The 15,729-nt window shown below is 33.9% G+C and overlaps 1 protein-coding gene across 1 annotated transcript; it reads right to left on the bottom strand.

Moving 5' to 3' along the window:
• Positions 1-968: 968 nt before the first annotated feature.
• LOC107831486 (uncharacterized) lies at positions 969-3,762 on the bottom strand. Its single transcript, XM_016659255.2, has 2 exons — positions 2,614-3,762; positions 969-1,797 (listed from the first exon to the last, which is right to left on the bottom strand). Exons 1-2 carry the CDS (start codon positions 3,269-3,271, stop codon positions 1,166-1,168), a joined length of 1,290 nt encoding a protein of 429 aa, XP_016514741.1. The 5' UTR covers positions 3,272-3,762; the 3' UTR covers positions 969-1,165.
• Between the last annotated feature and the right edge of the window lie 11,967 nt (positions 3,763-15,729).

Below are 15,729 nucleotides of genomic sequence, written 5' to 3'. Positions count from 1 at the left end.
TGATTTAACCCCCTCCAAAAAAGAGCAAAAGTACTTTTAGAATTTTATGGTATTTAACATGTCATGACTAAATGGTCACTGAAAGTAAAATAAAAAATGTATTGTTTAAAATCAAATGGAATTTTCAAATACAAGGTGTCGTTTTTTGTAAAATCTCAAAGGAAAAGAGTATCAAAAGCAAGATGAAAAGGTTGGCTCCCTAAAAGTATCTAGAAATCTATTTACTCTTTTGGCACCAATAGGATCAAATTATGAACTTTTTAAAAAAAAAAAATATTTTTAGGCCGAAAAAGAAGATCACGGACAATATCAATAGTTATAGTGAACGCAGATACTATTGGCTGCGAGAGGGAACAAGACAGTGACTTATTATCTTCTTCATTCTGTCTTTTATTTTTTAGATTAAAGCTTTTTTGAAGCATGACAGTACCAACTAGGACCACATGCCTAAATTGTTTGGTTGCTGCAGTTGGACATTGTCTTTTATCAATCAGTTGAACACAAATAACCATACTCAAGAGTTTAATATGACCACCCCAAGTGAAAATCATGTAAAACCCAATCAAACTGAACAATTTATTGGTCTCTTTACAGTTGTATCAGTCGAGGTGAACAGTGAGAATTCCTTTAATAGACCTTAACTTGCTTCACATTGACGCGTAGTTTACAAACTTCTGGACTGTAAAGAGATACAAATCGTAGTAATACTATAAACTGCAGTGATTGAGCACTTCTAATAACCTCTAAATCTCTATGCAACCATTTGAATTGCAGTCGCAAGAACCTAGTCCAAAACTGCTCACATTTGTCATCAGGGATTCATTTCTAAAAGCTGAGAAATGGTCCCAAATCTATAGTTGTCCATATTATACTATGTACAAAGAACTGCATTCTGTTACCCTATGCATGTAATGAACTAAACCAACAACCACCAGAGACAGAGAAAGTGTTAGTCACTTCCCAAAAAGTGAATAAAAACCTATCACTGAAATTTTGGATAATCTAGCTTTGCCAAATTTTGGTAATAACAGATACAGAAATTGCAGGAAACAAGAATTTGGACTCCAAGAAACAAAGTTTCCTGCAAAAGAACATGTTGAAAAGCCTATACGCGACACAAAATTTCACTACTGCTTTAGACATTCTACCATGTCTTATATTTTCCTTAGGCTTTGCAAATCACCACAAAACAAGGAAGAAGAGCCCTAGGATTAAGCAAGTAAAGCTCCTCTATGTTAGAGTAAACACCAACCTTCCCAGCCAAAGAATCAAACCCGGTTTGGCCAGCCATTTCTTGAATGTTCTCCAACGGCCTATGCACTCGACCTGCAACAACTCTGCAGACGATCAATGCTTTTCTTAACGATGGATCATCATCACTCAACTCAATACATTCATAAGCTCTTGCACTTGTGGAAGTGGTGAAGACACCAATCCCGCCTTTGAGTTCCTTCTTCGTGGTGAATCCGTTTCTGATAATTCGACAGACGCAGCATTTATCGGATACACAGAGACTGCAGGTTCCATTCATGCCAAGGCCACATTCCAAAGTAGTTCCATAGAACCTTAAAAGTTCATTTCCATCAGCTATACACCGAGGATGTTTCTTAGGGAGCTTACTTGCTTTAACCTTCACCATCTCCCTATATTCTTCAAAGCGAGCCAGAGTTTTTTGTGTGTTGTGAACTTTCAAGACCCTTTCAATCCGACCGACGTGGCTCTCGGATTTTAACCAGCTTGAACGACAGATTATTTCTACTATCTTCCTTGAAGAATCACCCTCCAAAAGCTCACTCACTGTCCAATTGAGCAAAATGCAACAAGCTTAATAGCTCTTCAAAACCATTAAATCAACAAGTACAGAAAGCGAATACAATAGAAACTACTACTACTATGCCTCAAGCCCAAAAAGGTTGGGGTGAATGTGGTGTGTGCCTAGGCGACCACGTCCCAATGTATTATGTATTGTGGGGATTCTTGATAAATTGACAGACAACGTCGAAGCAAAGTTCTACTCTAATCCAGCAGTGCAGTCTAGCCATAGCCCATAGATATCCAGTGATGACCACGTCCCAATGTATTATGTATTGTGGGGATTCATAATAAATTAACAGACAACGTCAAGCAAAATTCTACTTTAATCCAGCAGTGCAGTCTAGACATAGATATCTAGAGAGTAAAGCACATGAAATTTTACAGTTAAAATTTCATGGTTTCCTCTCCCTCCCCCTCCCTCTCCCCCTACCAAACCACCAATCCATCAACTGCTAAATAATTTAAGCAGAAATTGCTGATACCATCTTCAAGTAAATTTCAAACAAATTGGCTGAAAAAGGGCAATGTTTCTAGCTCTAAAAAGATATAGCAAAATGGGCTTTGAAGCTGCAAATGTACAATCTTGTGATGTAGGCTACGAACAGAGAGGGGGGAGGGGGGGAGAGAGAAAGAACAGAATAAGCAACCGCACGAGACTTAAAAGACGTCCCAAGTACTTTTTTTCAGACAGAGAGAATGAAAAAGGAAAATAATCTACGGCATAAGCAAAATACTGAAAAAAGCATAGAGATAGGATAATAAGGAATGATGAAAAGGCAAAAAAGGCAAGATTTTTACCAGCATGCTTAGAAAGATGATGTGCTTCAAGAGCTTCCCATTTTCCAAATTGCTCTCCACACTTATGACATGTGACCCCTGAAGTTCCATTAACATCATTATCAAGTGAATGCCTAGTAGTTTTACAAGGAAAACTATGTCCTCCTCCAAAATTAGCAGAACTTTCTTTATCAACAAGAAAAGATGCACTTCTCCTTGTAGGAGTTGCCACTGAATTCCTACAACCTGAATTGAAATAATGCATTGTAGGGTTCCCTCCTGGACCAGGTGTACCAGGTCTCAAAGTACCCACAAAAGTTGAGCCATTAGTCCCACCCCCACTTTCTTGAAAACCATTAAAACTAGTGATTTTCAACTCACACCTTGAATTACTCAGAATAACTTCATGAGTTATTGGATTAAGAAACTCACTGCTACCAATAGATCTTGGACTACAACTTGGAGGTTTTTCTAAGTGTCTTTTGCTTCCATGGATTACATCTTTGAGATTTGCTATAGACCTTGAACAACCTGACCTTGACCCTCCTCCTTTTCTAGTCAAAATTGTGCTTAATTGCTTCCTTGTCTTTGGGTCATGAACATCTGATGGCTCTGATTTACAATGCAAAGACCTCTTCAATGAAAACCAAACTGCTGGCATATTCTTCTTCTCCCCCATTTACAACAATTTCGCCCTTCAATGCTTTAATATCCTCAAAACTATATCTTTTCCTCTATTGTAGTCAGATAACTTTCTAAAAGAACTGACCTTTTCCCAAAGACCCTATCTTTTTACCAAGAATTTCATGGTTCAAAGCTTTAACATCCTAAAAAGAACTGATTTTTTTTTTCCAAAGACACTATCTTTTCCTCTATTTATAGTCAGATAAATTTCTAAAAAACTAATCTTTTACCAAAGACACCATCTTTTTCTACCTCCATGAATACCAAAAAGGTAGTCAAGAAATTTGTTTATTCTTGGCTGACATTATTCCTTTGAAAATGCCCCTTCTTAGCCAATACTCTCAAAAAGATAACCCCCACAAAATCCTTCAAAATGCTAAAAGATTAGAACTTTTCAAAAATTAAAGTGACCCCAAAAAATCCAACTAGAAACTGATGAAGAATGGTTTGGAAAGAAAAGGAGTGAGGAGTGAAAAATCTAGAGGCAAATAGGAGGAAGAGGATATTGTCAATTTAAATGAAAAGCAAGAATCTATTGGGTTAAAGGAAGAAGACAAGAAACTAGAGAAGCCTTAAAAATTTGTTCGGTGATATTAATGAATGACAGTAACTAAGCAAAGGTGCAGACAGTAAAGAATTGAGAAAGCCAAAGGCCCAAAAATTGAAATCCAACTCTGACACTTTTGAGTAGTCACAGTCTCACCTCACTTTCACTTGTGTCAATTTGAATTGAATAAGAATCACATTTGAATTGAATGACTTTGAAATATAGTTAACAAGTAGGGTAATTAATAATGTCACAAGTCTCAATGATTTCTTTTAATTCCTATTTTGATGAAACTCACAACGAAGTTTCATCTTAATAGTAAGGTCTCCTGTTATGTCCATTGTTGCGGGTTAAATATAGTACCAACATTGCTAGCCCAATACAAGGAGTAGTTGTTAACAATTTTTATAATACATATTTGTATAAAAAAATTGAAGTCACAGAGAAACAATTGATAACAATGGTATGGACCTATCCACTTTGTTGTGTTTGCTGTATGTACATGAGGTTACATTGGACTTGAGAATATTTGGCATCTGCGCCGCGTCACAAATGAGCCCAATTAGCCAAATACTTGAGTAATCTTTATTTTTGTACTCTCGAGAGCAGATTAGACTTTTAGCCTATATATATATATATATATATATATATATATATATATATATATCATTTTATACACATTCGGTAGGAATATTCAGAATGAGAGAAAGTATCAGATTTTAATCGAGAAGCTTCTCTCTTCTTCTTCTCTCTATTCTCCCTTACCCTAGCTAAGTTTTTCATGGCGATTTCATACATTTCAAAGTTTATCATGGTATCAGAGCGAGGATTCATGTAGATCTCGCACTCAGCTCTCGTCCGATGGTAGCCTTACACGATTTTGTGGATTTTCTCTCACTTTCGCCTCAGCTGTGCTTCGTCAGATTCGTTGATTGTTTTGTTGTTTGATGTAATTTTGAAGGTCGTTCTTCTTCCGGTAGCGAAGAAGCGTGGTAAATCTGAACATGTTATCACTCATTGTCTGTTGCTTTTGGTTTTCCTTGTCATAAGGTTTTGCATGTGTAATTCTTCGCATAAAATTGGTCTGATTCTACTGTTTTCAATATGACTTTGGGAGATAGTACCAGCTCGTCTTCTACATACTCCCCAGACCCTTCGAGTCCTCTGTTCATACATTCATCTGACATTCCTAGCACTTCTTTAATGCCTATACCATTTTCTGGTACCGGGTTTGGAGGTTGGATAAATCATAGTTGCTTTGTCAGCAAATAATAAAATAGCATTTATAGATGGCACATGTCCTAGACCTTCTGATAATGCACCAAAATTAAAGTTTTGGAATAGATATAATAATATGGTGATATCCTGGTTAACTAGCTCTCTATCTCCTGAGATTGCTGAGAGCGTTCAATACTCTAATTCTGCTAAATTTTATTTTTTTTATCAAGCAGTTACAATTTAAAAATTTCTAGATTTCTCGAATTATTATTATTCAGATAAGAATCCTCATAATCATAAATTGGACTATTACTAGTATTAATATTGTTATAGCCTGTCTCTTTGGAAGCAACTCGAAACCAGATATGGCACTGTTAATGGGACCAAAATATTTTAGAGTAAGAAATAATTAGCCTCCACTTGTCAGGAATCTCTGCATATTGCATCCTATTTTAACAAATTGAAGAGGTTGTGGGATGAATTGGCCTTTATGCACAAGCATTCTGTAAATCTTTGTAATTGTCCCTTACAAAGGGAATTGGAGAAGGACAAGTTATATTAATTCTTAATGGGACTTAATGAAATCTATGTTAGTGTTAGGATCAACCTTCTTATGAGACAACCACTTCCTTCTCTTGACATTGCTTGTAACATATTGCTCCAAGATGATAGTCAGAGGCATATTAGTTCTACTCCTCAATTCAATTCAGACTCAACCTCATTCAATGTAGTTGTTAACAATTATGTCAAGTTTCCTCCTCCTCCTCTTCCAAAACAATAGTATAATCAAAAGATAAATTTTGATCAAAGGACAAATGTTGATCAGGGCAAAGTCCCCCTCTTTTGCAAATATTGTAAGAATCCTGGGCACTGAATTGATAAGTGCTACAAGTTTCATGGTTTTTCTCCCAATTTCAAGTTCACAAGGGGGAGAAGAGTTATAGCAAATGCTACCGATGAGCCTGAGTTCACTGCTGCTGGGCATAATGCTGATGGTTCTTCTTATTCTGGTTCTTCTGGACATAGTTCCATAATTCCTGGGTTGTCCATGGAACAATACAATCAATTGTTGACTCTGTTACAACAGTCTCATGTGTCAGATACTTCTCTTCATTCTAATCTCATGGCTTCTGCCAATTTTATTGATACATTACTATCTGGTGATCTGTTGAATGTTGCTAGTTCTAGTTCATGCATGCTTTCTCAAACAGTTAATCTAACCTGGATAATTGATTCCGGGGCTACTGATCACATGGCATCTAATAAAGATTTTCTTACTAATCTTACTCATTTACTTGTTCCTTATCTTGTGTCTTTACCTAATGGATACAAAGTAAAAGTGACCAGCACTGGTTCTTTTGTCTTGCATCCATCCCTTATTCTTTACAATGTCCTAAATATTCCTTCTTTCCAGCACAATCTTATTTCTGTGCATGGGATCATTCAACAGTTTAGATATTTTGTCCTATTTGCTTATGAATCTTGATTACTTATACCATAGGGCCCTTCTCTGAAAAAGCCTTTGGATCTTGGTAAATTGGACAGTGGTCTCTACAAGCTTGTCTGGAAAAGACCATCTCAATCTCAACCTTTTACTGATTTACAATCCATGAATAATGCTAAATCTTCATCTGTTATTTCTGGTTCTACATTTGCTTGTAATTTTCCTATTTCTAGTTCCATTCCTATTCCTCATATTTCTGCATCCACTTGTAACTATAGTTGTCCTAGCTTACCAAATGTTTGCACTGTTATCCCTAGTTGTAATACTACATAAATGAATACAATGGATGTTCTTTGGCATCAAAGACTTGCTTATCTCAATTATCATCCAAATAATATTTTATTTGTAATGTTTGTCCTATGTCACGGCAAGCTAGGCTACCTTTTTCAGATAGCTCCATTAGTACTACAAAACCTTTTCAACTCATACACAATTGATACATGGGGACCTTATCATACACCTACACATTCTGGGTTAGCTACTTCCTTACCATTGTAGATGATTATACAAGAGCTACTTGGACACATCTAATGGGGGCTAAAAGCAATGCATTTCCTTTGATAAAAGCATTCCTTGCAATGGTCCAGACTCAATTCAATACTAAAGTTCAAACCATTAGAAGTGACAATGCCTTAGAACTGGGTTCAAGCCCTTCTGCCTCTACCTTCTACTCAGAGCATGGAATAATTCATCAAACTAGTTGCCCATATACTCCTCAACAAAATGGGGTGGTTGAAAGAAAACATAGGAGTCTTCTTGAGGCCTCTAGAGCATTGTTGTTTCGGTCTAGTTTACCACTGCAATTTTGGGGTGATTGCTTATTGACTGCCACTTATATCATCAATAGATTACCCTCCAAACTTCTTAATAACAAATCCCCTTTTGAAATATTGTATGGTAAGGTGCCCTCCTACTCTTATTTGAGATCTTTTGGTTGTTTGGGCTATGCCACAATTCCTACACCTCACAGGGACAAGTTAAAGCCTAGGGTTATCCCATGCATCTTTCTTGGATGTCCATTTGCTAAAAAGGGTTACAAACTCTACAATTTAACCGCTAACAAGTGTTTCATTTCTAGGGATGTCATATTTCATGAACACTATTTTCCCTTTTCTCAGTCCCATGTGGTTCCCGGCACAACTTCTATTCCATCTCCTTATGTACTTACTTTTGCTCCTGCCCCTTCTACTATTTATCCTGAATCTTCTGATTCTCCTCTATATCCATCTCTTCCATCTCCACCCTCATCTTCCTTTTTTGATGTTGCTGCCCATTTATCTCCCTATTCTTCCTCTCCTCCTTCTGCTATTGTTGCTCCTTCTTCCTCTCCTACCGTTTCCCCTCCTTTTCCTATCTCTTCTATTCCTTTATCTTCTGTTCCTTCTCCTCGTCTGAGAAGATCCTCCGGGGAATATCATCTCCCCACCTATCTTCAGGACTATGTTTGCTCTCTTCCCAGAACATCTACCTCTTCTTGTTCTAATTCCATTCTTGAGCATGATGAATTTGAACCTAGTACATACTCTCAGTCAACCTTCATTCCTGCTTGGCAAGATATTATGAGAAAGAAATTTGAGGCTCTATGTGCCAACCATACTTGGGATGTTGTAGAATTACCTAGAGGCAAGAAAGTCATTGGTTGCAAATGAGTTTATAAGGTGAAATATAAAGTTGATGGTCGTGTAGAAAGGTACAAGGCTAGGCTTGTAATTAGAGGTGATACACAAGTGGAATGTGTTGATTTTACAGAGATATTTTTCCCTGTTGTGAAGATGTCCACTGTTAAGTGTCTCATTGCAGTGGTTGTTAAACACAAGTGGCCTTTATTTCAATTGGATGTTAATAATATTTTTCTTCATGGTGATTTGAATGAAGAAGTTTATATGAAATTGCCTCATGGTCTTTTAGTTTCTGGGCCTTCTGTATCTTCTTCTCATTTGGTTTGTATATTAAGAAAGTCCCTCTATGGACTACACTAAGTTTCTAGGCAATCCAAATTATCTCAAGCTCTATGCTCTAGGGGTTTCACTCATTCTATCAATGATTACTCTCTTTTTATCAAGGGTTCTCCTGGATCTTTGACTATTTTGGTTGTTTATGTTGATGATATAATATTGACTGGTGATGATCTTACTGCAATTCTTGATTGAAGATGTTTTTACATGATCAATTTAAAACCAAAGATCTGGGCACTTTGAACTATATTTTGGGCATTGAAGTCTCTTATTATTCTTCTGGTCTCCTCCTTAATCAAAAGAAGTTCACTGCTGATTTGTTATCTGAATATGCTTGTTTTGATGTGTTCTCTGTGGTGTGTCCTTTGGAACTTCATGAGAAGTTGTCTGCTGATTCTGGTAATATTGACAAGCCTGAGACCTATAAGAGTTTGATTGGAAAGTTACTTTTTCTCACACATAATAGGCCTGATAGTTGTTTTGCTGTCCAGTACCTCGGTTCTTTAAATGTCCCAGAGTCCCTCACATGGTTGTTGCCTTGCACATTCTGCGATACCTCAAAGGCACAGTTGATGTTGGGCTATTCTATTCCAACTCTTCTGACCTCATCTTGACTGCTTACTCAGATAGTGATTGGCAGCTTGTGTTGATACCCGCCGATCTGTGACTGGTTTTTGTATTTTTTGGGGTGATTGCTTGATTGCTTGAAAATCGAAAAAATAGCCTATTATTTCTTTGTCTTCTGTCGAGGCTGAATATCGGGCTTTTAGCAAAGTGGTTGCAGAATTGACTTGGTTGGTTCGTTTGTTTGCTGACCTGTGTGTTCCTGTTTCTATTTTTGTGATAATCAGGCTGATATCCATATTGCAAAGAACCTTGTCTTACATGAGCATACCAAACACATTGAGGTGGATTTTCACTTTATTCAGACCAAGTTGGGTGATGGCCTCGTTCATTTGGCTAATGTTCCTACTGCCAGGCAGCTTGCCGACATTTTTACAAAGCCATTAACTGGGCAGAGTCATCATTATTTTCTTTCCAAGTTGCAGGTGGCCTCCTCCTCCAACTTGAGGGGGAGGTGTTGAACTTGGAGAATATTTGGCATCTGGGCCGTGTCACAAATGAGCTCAATTAGCCCAATACTGGTGTAATCTTTATTTTAGTGAATTCTCGACATAAAATAGCTGTCTGGCCCTATATATATATATATATATATATATATATATATATATATATATATATATATATATATTTCTATACACACATTCGGTAGGAATATTCAGAATGAGAGAAAGTATCAGATTTTAATCGAGAAGCTTCTCTCTTCTTCTTCTCTCTATTCTCCCTAACCCTAGCTAAGTTTTTCATGGCGATTTCATACATTTTGAAGTTTATCAGGTTAAGATATTAGACTTATGGCGCATTTGGCCATAAGATAATTTTCACTTTTTTGGGAAAAAGAATTTCACTTTTTTCGGAATTAGTGTTTGGCTATAAAATTTTTAAATTTCATTTGAAGTTGAGTTTTTGAATTTTTTGAAAATTTAAAAAACTGCAAAAAACTGTTTTTCAACATTTTTCACTTCAACTTACTCACAAAAGTTCAAAAATAGCTCCAAATTATATTCATGTCCATACACAACTCTAATTTTTAAATATTATATTCACTTAAAATTTATTTTTATTTTTTCTGAAATTTCACAATTCTTATGTCCAAACGTCCACTTAATTCACAATGAAATAATCCATAAAATAAGGGGTAGTTTGGTAGGGTGTATTAGGAAAAATAATACATGCATTAGTTTTGATATTTTAGTTGATAGTGTTTTTCAACCTATACATAGCTAATACATGTATTAGTTATATTATACTCCATCTCATCCACAATAAGTGACCATTTTACCTTTTTATTTTGATCCAAAATAAGTGTCTATTTACATAATCAAGAACGAATTAATTTTATTTTTTTAAAATTTGCCCTTATTTACATATTCCAATGTGTCAATATAACAATTAATTAAGATTAATTTAGTGAATATTTTTTTTTCTCTAGGAGTTCATATTTCCTTAATGGGTGTACCAAAGGTAAAATGGTCACTTATTGTGGAGCGGAGGGAGTATTAGTTATACACGATATTCAGTACTATTTTTATACAAAGCAAACCATAACATTAGTAATACTAGGCAGAATATATAAAATGACACCTGAGCTTGTACCCCAAATCTTTGCTACACATCTGTTGACCACGATAATATTTTCAAACACACAACCTTTTAAAAGTATATCTATTACACACCACTTTGATATTTGACCACTTCTTTTAAATAAGTGTATGTCGCGCACCAATATCATTGTGACATGTATCATTAAGTTTAAAATAAAAAAAGGCCTCCAACAAAGTTTTAAAAAATAAAAAGGAAGGGGCCCAAACAAAAGAAAAAGGAAAAAAAAGGAACTCATCTTCTTCCCAAGACCAACCATCATGGTTGCGACCACCTTCATCTTAATTTCAGCTACCAAAATTTTTAAAATCAAGCTCAGACTACTTCAAGTCTAAGATCCAAAACTTAAATTCAAAACATTATTCTTTGGCATTCTTCAACAAGTTTCGATCCAACTCTCAATTCATCTCCAAATGAGTTTCAACTTGAAATGGAGCTTCCAATCAACAACTAATTCAGTATCCAAACAGCAATTTTAGTAAAAAAAAATAATTTCACATAAACAATTTTACTATTGTTCTCTTGATTTTTCGGGCCAATAATTGTACTTTTTGAATCGAAAATTTCTGGGTCTAATTGAAATCGCACTTTTGGAGCCAACAGTTTCACACCAATCTCTTGATAATCCGAAAATGCTTTATTTACTAGTTGAAAAATGAAATAAAAGTTTGGAAAGTAATCAAAAAAACTAAAAAGTGGTTCTATGGGCATTAATGGAGGAAGAAAAATGAAGGAGATGAATAAAAAATAAAAAAAGAAGAAGAAATGGGAAAAAGTTGGACATGTGGCGTTTGTGTAAGGCTTCATCTCCAAATGAGTTTCAACTTGAAATGGAGCTTCCAATCAACAACTAATTCAGTATCCAAACAGCAATTTTAGTAAAAAAAAATAATTTCACATAAATAATTTTACTATTGTTCTCTTGATTTTTCGGGCCAATAATTGTACTTTTTGAATCGAAAATTTCTGGGTCTAATTGAAATCGCACTTTTGGAGCCAACAGTTTCACACCAATCTCTTGATAATCCGAAAATGCTTTATTTACTAGTTGAAAAATAAAATAAAAGTTTGGAAAGTAACCAAAAAAACTAAAAAGTGATTCTACGGGCATTAATGGAGGAAGAAAAATGAAGGAGATGAATAAAAAATAAAAAAAGAAGAAGAAATGGAAAAAAGTTGGACATGTGGCGTTTGTGTAAGGCTTCATCTCCAAATGAGTTTCAACTTGAAATGGAGCTTCCAATCAACAACTAATTCAGTATCCAAACAGCAATTTTAGTAAAAAAAAATAATTTCACATAAACAATTTTACTATTGTTCTCTTGATTTTTCGGGCCAATAATTGTACTTTTTGAATCGAAAATTTCTGGGTCTAATTGAAATCGCACTTTTGGAGCAAACAGTTTCACACCAATCTCTTGATAATCCGAAAATGCTTTATTTACTAGTTGAAAAATGAAATAAAAGTTTGGAAAGTAACCAAAAAAACTAAAAAGTGGTTCTATGAGCATTAATGGAGGAAGAAAAATGAAGGAGATGAATAAAAAATAAAAAAAGAAGAAGAAATGGAAAAAAGTTGGACATGTGGCGTTTGTGTAAGGCTTCATATACAAAACTATTTAGTTCACTCGCCTTATTTGTGTGTAAAGGACGCGCGTACCATGTAGGCAAAGATGTGTGTAATAGATATACTTTTGAAAGGTTGACTGTTTGAAAATATTCTCTTGGTCAACAGGTGTGTAACATGGATTTGGGTTCATTTTATGTATTATGCCGCAATACTATAATTTTTAATATATGAATAAGCATGTATAAAGATATAAATGCTCTTTCAAAACCTTTTTCAAATCCTTTCCAACGTTTTTTAAGAATATTTTTGTAAACAAATAATTTTTTTTAACAATACATATTTTTTTTAATACATCAAATCAAACAGATGATAAGAACTAATCTCAACGTTATTAATACACTTTATTCAATACAATTGTTATACCCTACTAACAGAGCCCTAATGGTTTTGCCTCTTGATTTAATACGGAGATTGATTTGACCTATGCTTTTCTTCTTTTTTTTTTTTTGTGGGAATTTGACCTAGGCTTAATTTCATTCTCCTTTTTTTTTTTCTCTTTTCCTTTAATATATTATGATATATATCATTGTAAATTGCGAAGCAAAAGTCTGGGGAAATTAATATCACTGTGCTATAGACGATGTATATTTTCTCTTTAATTAGGTACAATACATAATGAGTTAATGACCCACAATTCCCTCTGTTAGGAGTGTCAATGAATATTTAAAAACCGACTAAACCAACCGAATCGTACCTCACCGAACTAATTTTTAGGTTTCTTTTAATAAAATCGTATATTTTTATATAAATTTACAACCGTACCGATAATTAGGGTAGGTTTTTTATTTTATGAAAATAAACCGAAAAAATACCGAACCGTATCGAATAAATTTACATATAAAAAATATATTTATATATTAAGTTACAAATAATAAAGTACTAAATTTTTCCTTGGGTCATGTAATTATGAAAATTGTTACAAGCCAACAAGTAATTAAGATCAAAATCCTAATTCCCAAACCTATTATGCTACTCCTATTGAAACTAAAATATTTCCAGCATATTCACTAGTAAGACACAAAGTATTCTAACGATTATGAGTAGCAAACTACAATGTATTGAATATGTTTCCTTTTGTATAATTTAGATTTATCTTTTTGAGTATTTAATTTTTTATAGACTTTATTTTTGAGTTCCGGCTTGGTTAATATCTTTTTACTTGTGTGATTTATCTTTTCTTTGTCTTTGCGTAATTTCTTTTACGCAGCGGTAGAGTAGTTGATGGATTTATACTCTGGCCATCTTTTATGTTTTCATAATTCATCACCATTTAAACAGTAAAACTGTTTAGACAGTTTTGATAAGTAATACAAAAATATATACGTTATTCCATTCTAATTTTACTAGTGACTTTTATATGATATTTAAAAAAATATTAAAAATTAACTGAATCGTACCGATACTAAAGAGAAACCGAAATGATCGAAATGATTTCAAAAAGTTTAGTTTTATTTATGCAAAATATAATAATCAAAAAATTAATATGATATAAATTTTATTAAATAATCGGCCGAATCGAATCTGACACCCTTGTCCTCTGGTTATTACCTCTCCACCTGCCATTAAATTGCCGGATGTGGGAAAGCAATAATGAGCTCCGAATTCCAAAGCTAAAATAGAAACGCTTGCAATTAAAAGAAGAGCTTATCATTACATTTGAACGCCATTTTCTATGCAAACTTCATTTAGGTCCCTATTTGCAAGAAAAGGATAAAGGTTTACACCAGAAAATAGCGACAGCTCAATTGATGATCCTAAGCACAAACTCCCTCCGTTCAGTCGGCGTAGCTAAGTGGAGGGAATAGGATTCAATGAAATTTCTTTCTAATCAAAATTGTACTGTATAAATAGAGGAAAATTATTTTAGAAATTTTTACGAAAGTATTTGATTGAATAAGGACTTTAGAAAATTAAAGAAATTTTTTGACATGTAAGTTAAATATATGCAAAAAAAATTATCTATTTAAATGAATAATAATGAAATTTCACATATTTTCTCCTCATAAAAAATAATCTTCTATATCAAGTGGATCCAGCCAAAGTGATTGAATTGATTAAAGGTAAATTAGGAAGACAAAGTTATCACATTTTTTTAAACCGCAGAGTAATGTTTTTGTGAGGTGCTGAAAACGAAGTTAACCACGTGAAGGACCGTTTGTCCATATATATTTTTTTTCTTAAGTTTATTTTTAAAAACGTATTTATCCATAAAAATTTGTTAGTATTTGAATTTTTTAAAAATGAATTTTTCAAAATCAAAATAAATGTTTTGGAAAAAAAAAATTCTTCACTCACAAAATTACAATATTTTTCAAGTAAAATGCATGTCCAAACATAATTTTAAATTTCAAATATCATTTTCGAACTTAACTCCAAATACTTTTTTTCCTTAAAAAATCACCATTTTTATGGTCAAACAAAGGGGTGTTTGTCGGTCGAAACGGTACAATATTTAGATATTTTGGTTCGGTACTCGATTTCTTAAAATGTTATATCAATACCGTATCTAATTATATTCGGTATGGTTCGACTTTTCTTCTTTCGATTTCGATTTATTCGGTACGGTAACTTCGGTTTGTCCAATTTCAATATTAACTAGTGCATAAAGTCATAAACTGTAATATTCTTAATTAAAGTACTCACAAATATAAAATCGTAAAATAAGATTACGTTATCAAAATAAGCATCACGTTAAGATGTTTGGCATCCTAAAGAATAAAAGTTAAAATTTGGAGTCTACCTTGTTCCTCCATTTTCCTAAAGAAGTATATGGGCTTTACTGCCGCATTAACATGCATACCAAAAAAAAAATTATGTAACTTAGTATGTTATAATCAATAATATGTATATTGCATACCTTATAATATATTTCGATACGGTATCGGTATTTCGAAATTATTTTTTGTAAATACCAAATATCATACGATTTTTTAAAAAATTTAAATCAAATACCATATCAAATATCAAATACCAAATTTTTGATTTTGATATGGTAATTTGGTGTTTACCAAATTATGCTCGGCCCCAGTCAAAGGCCTACGAAATAACAAACGGAGTAATTGATTCAAATTTCTTCCTCCTGATCTTTATGAGATTTTGATTCGAAAAGCTTTGAGTAAAGAGCCAAATCTGAATCGTGGGATATGGAGCAGGTATTTTAAAGAAGGATTTGGCAACTCCACTGGGGTATTCTCATATTCTGGGCTCCCGTATCATCTCTACTGCCATTCTTGCTTTGTTGCACTTTTATTCGGATCGCTAATATCGAGCAAAATGTTGTTGCTGAAACATATCGACCCAGGGAACAATCAACCCTAAAATCGCAATTTCCAGCTATTCTAAAGAAAAAGAGAATTATGAAAACCAAATTAGACAT

The sequence above is a fragment of the Nicotiana tabacum genome, chromosome 2 (assembly GCF_000715075.1).
Source record: "Nicotiana tabacum cultivar K326 chromosome 2, ASM71507v2, whole genome shotgun sequence".
NCBI classification, from domain to species: Eukaryota; Viridiplantae; Streptophyta; class Magnoliopsida; order Solanales; family Solanaceae; genus Nicotiana; species Nicotiana tabacum.
Note: the sequence above shows the minus strand (reverse complement) of the source record. Positions and strands in the feature narration are given on the sequence as shown.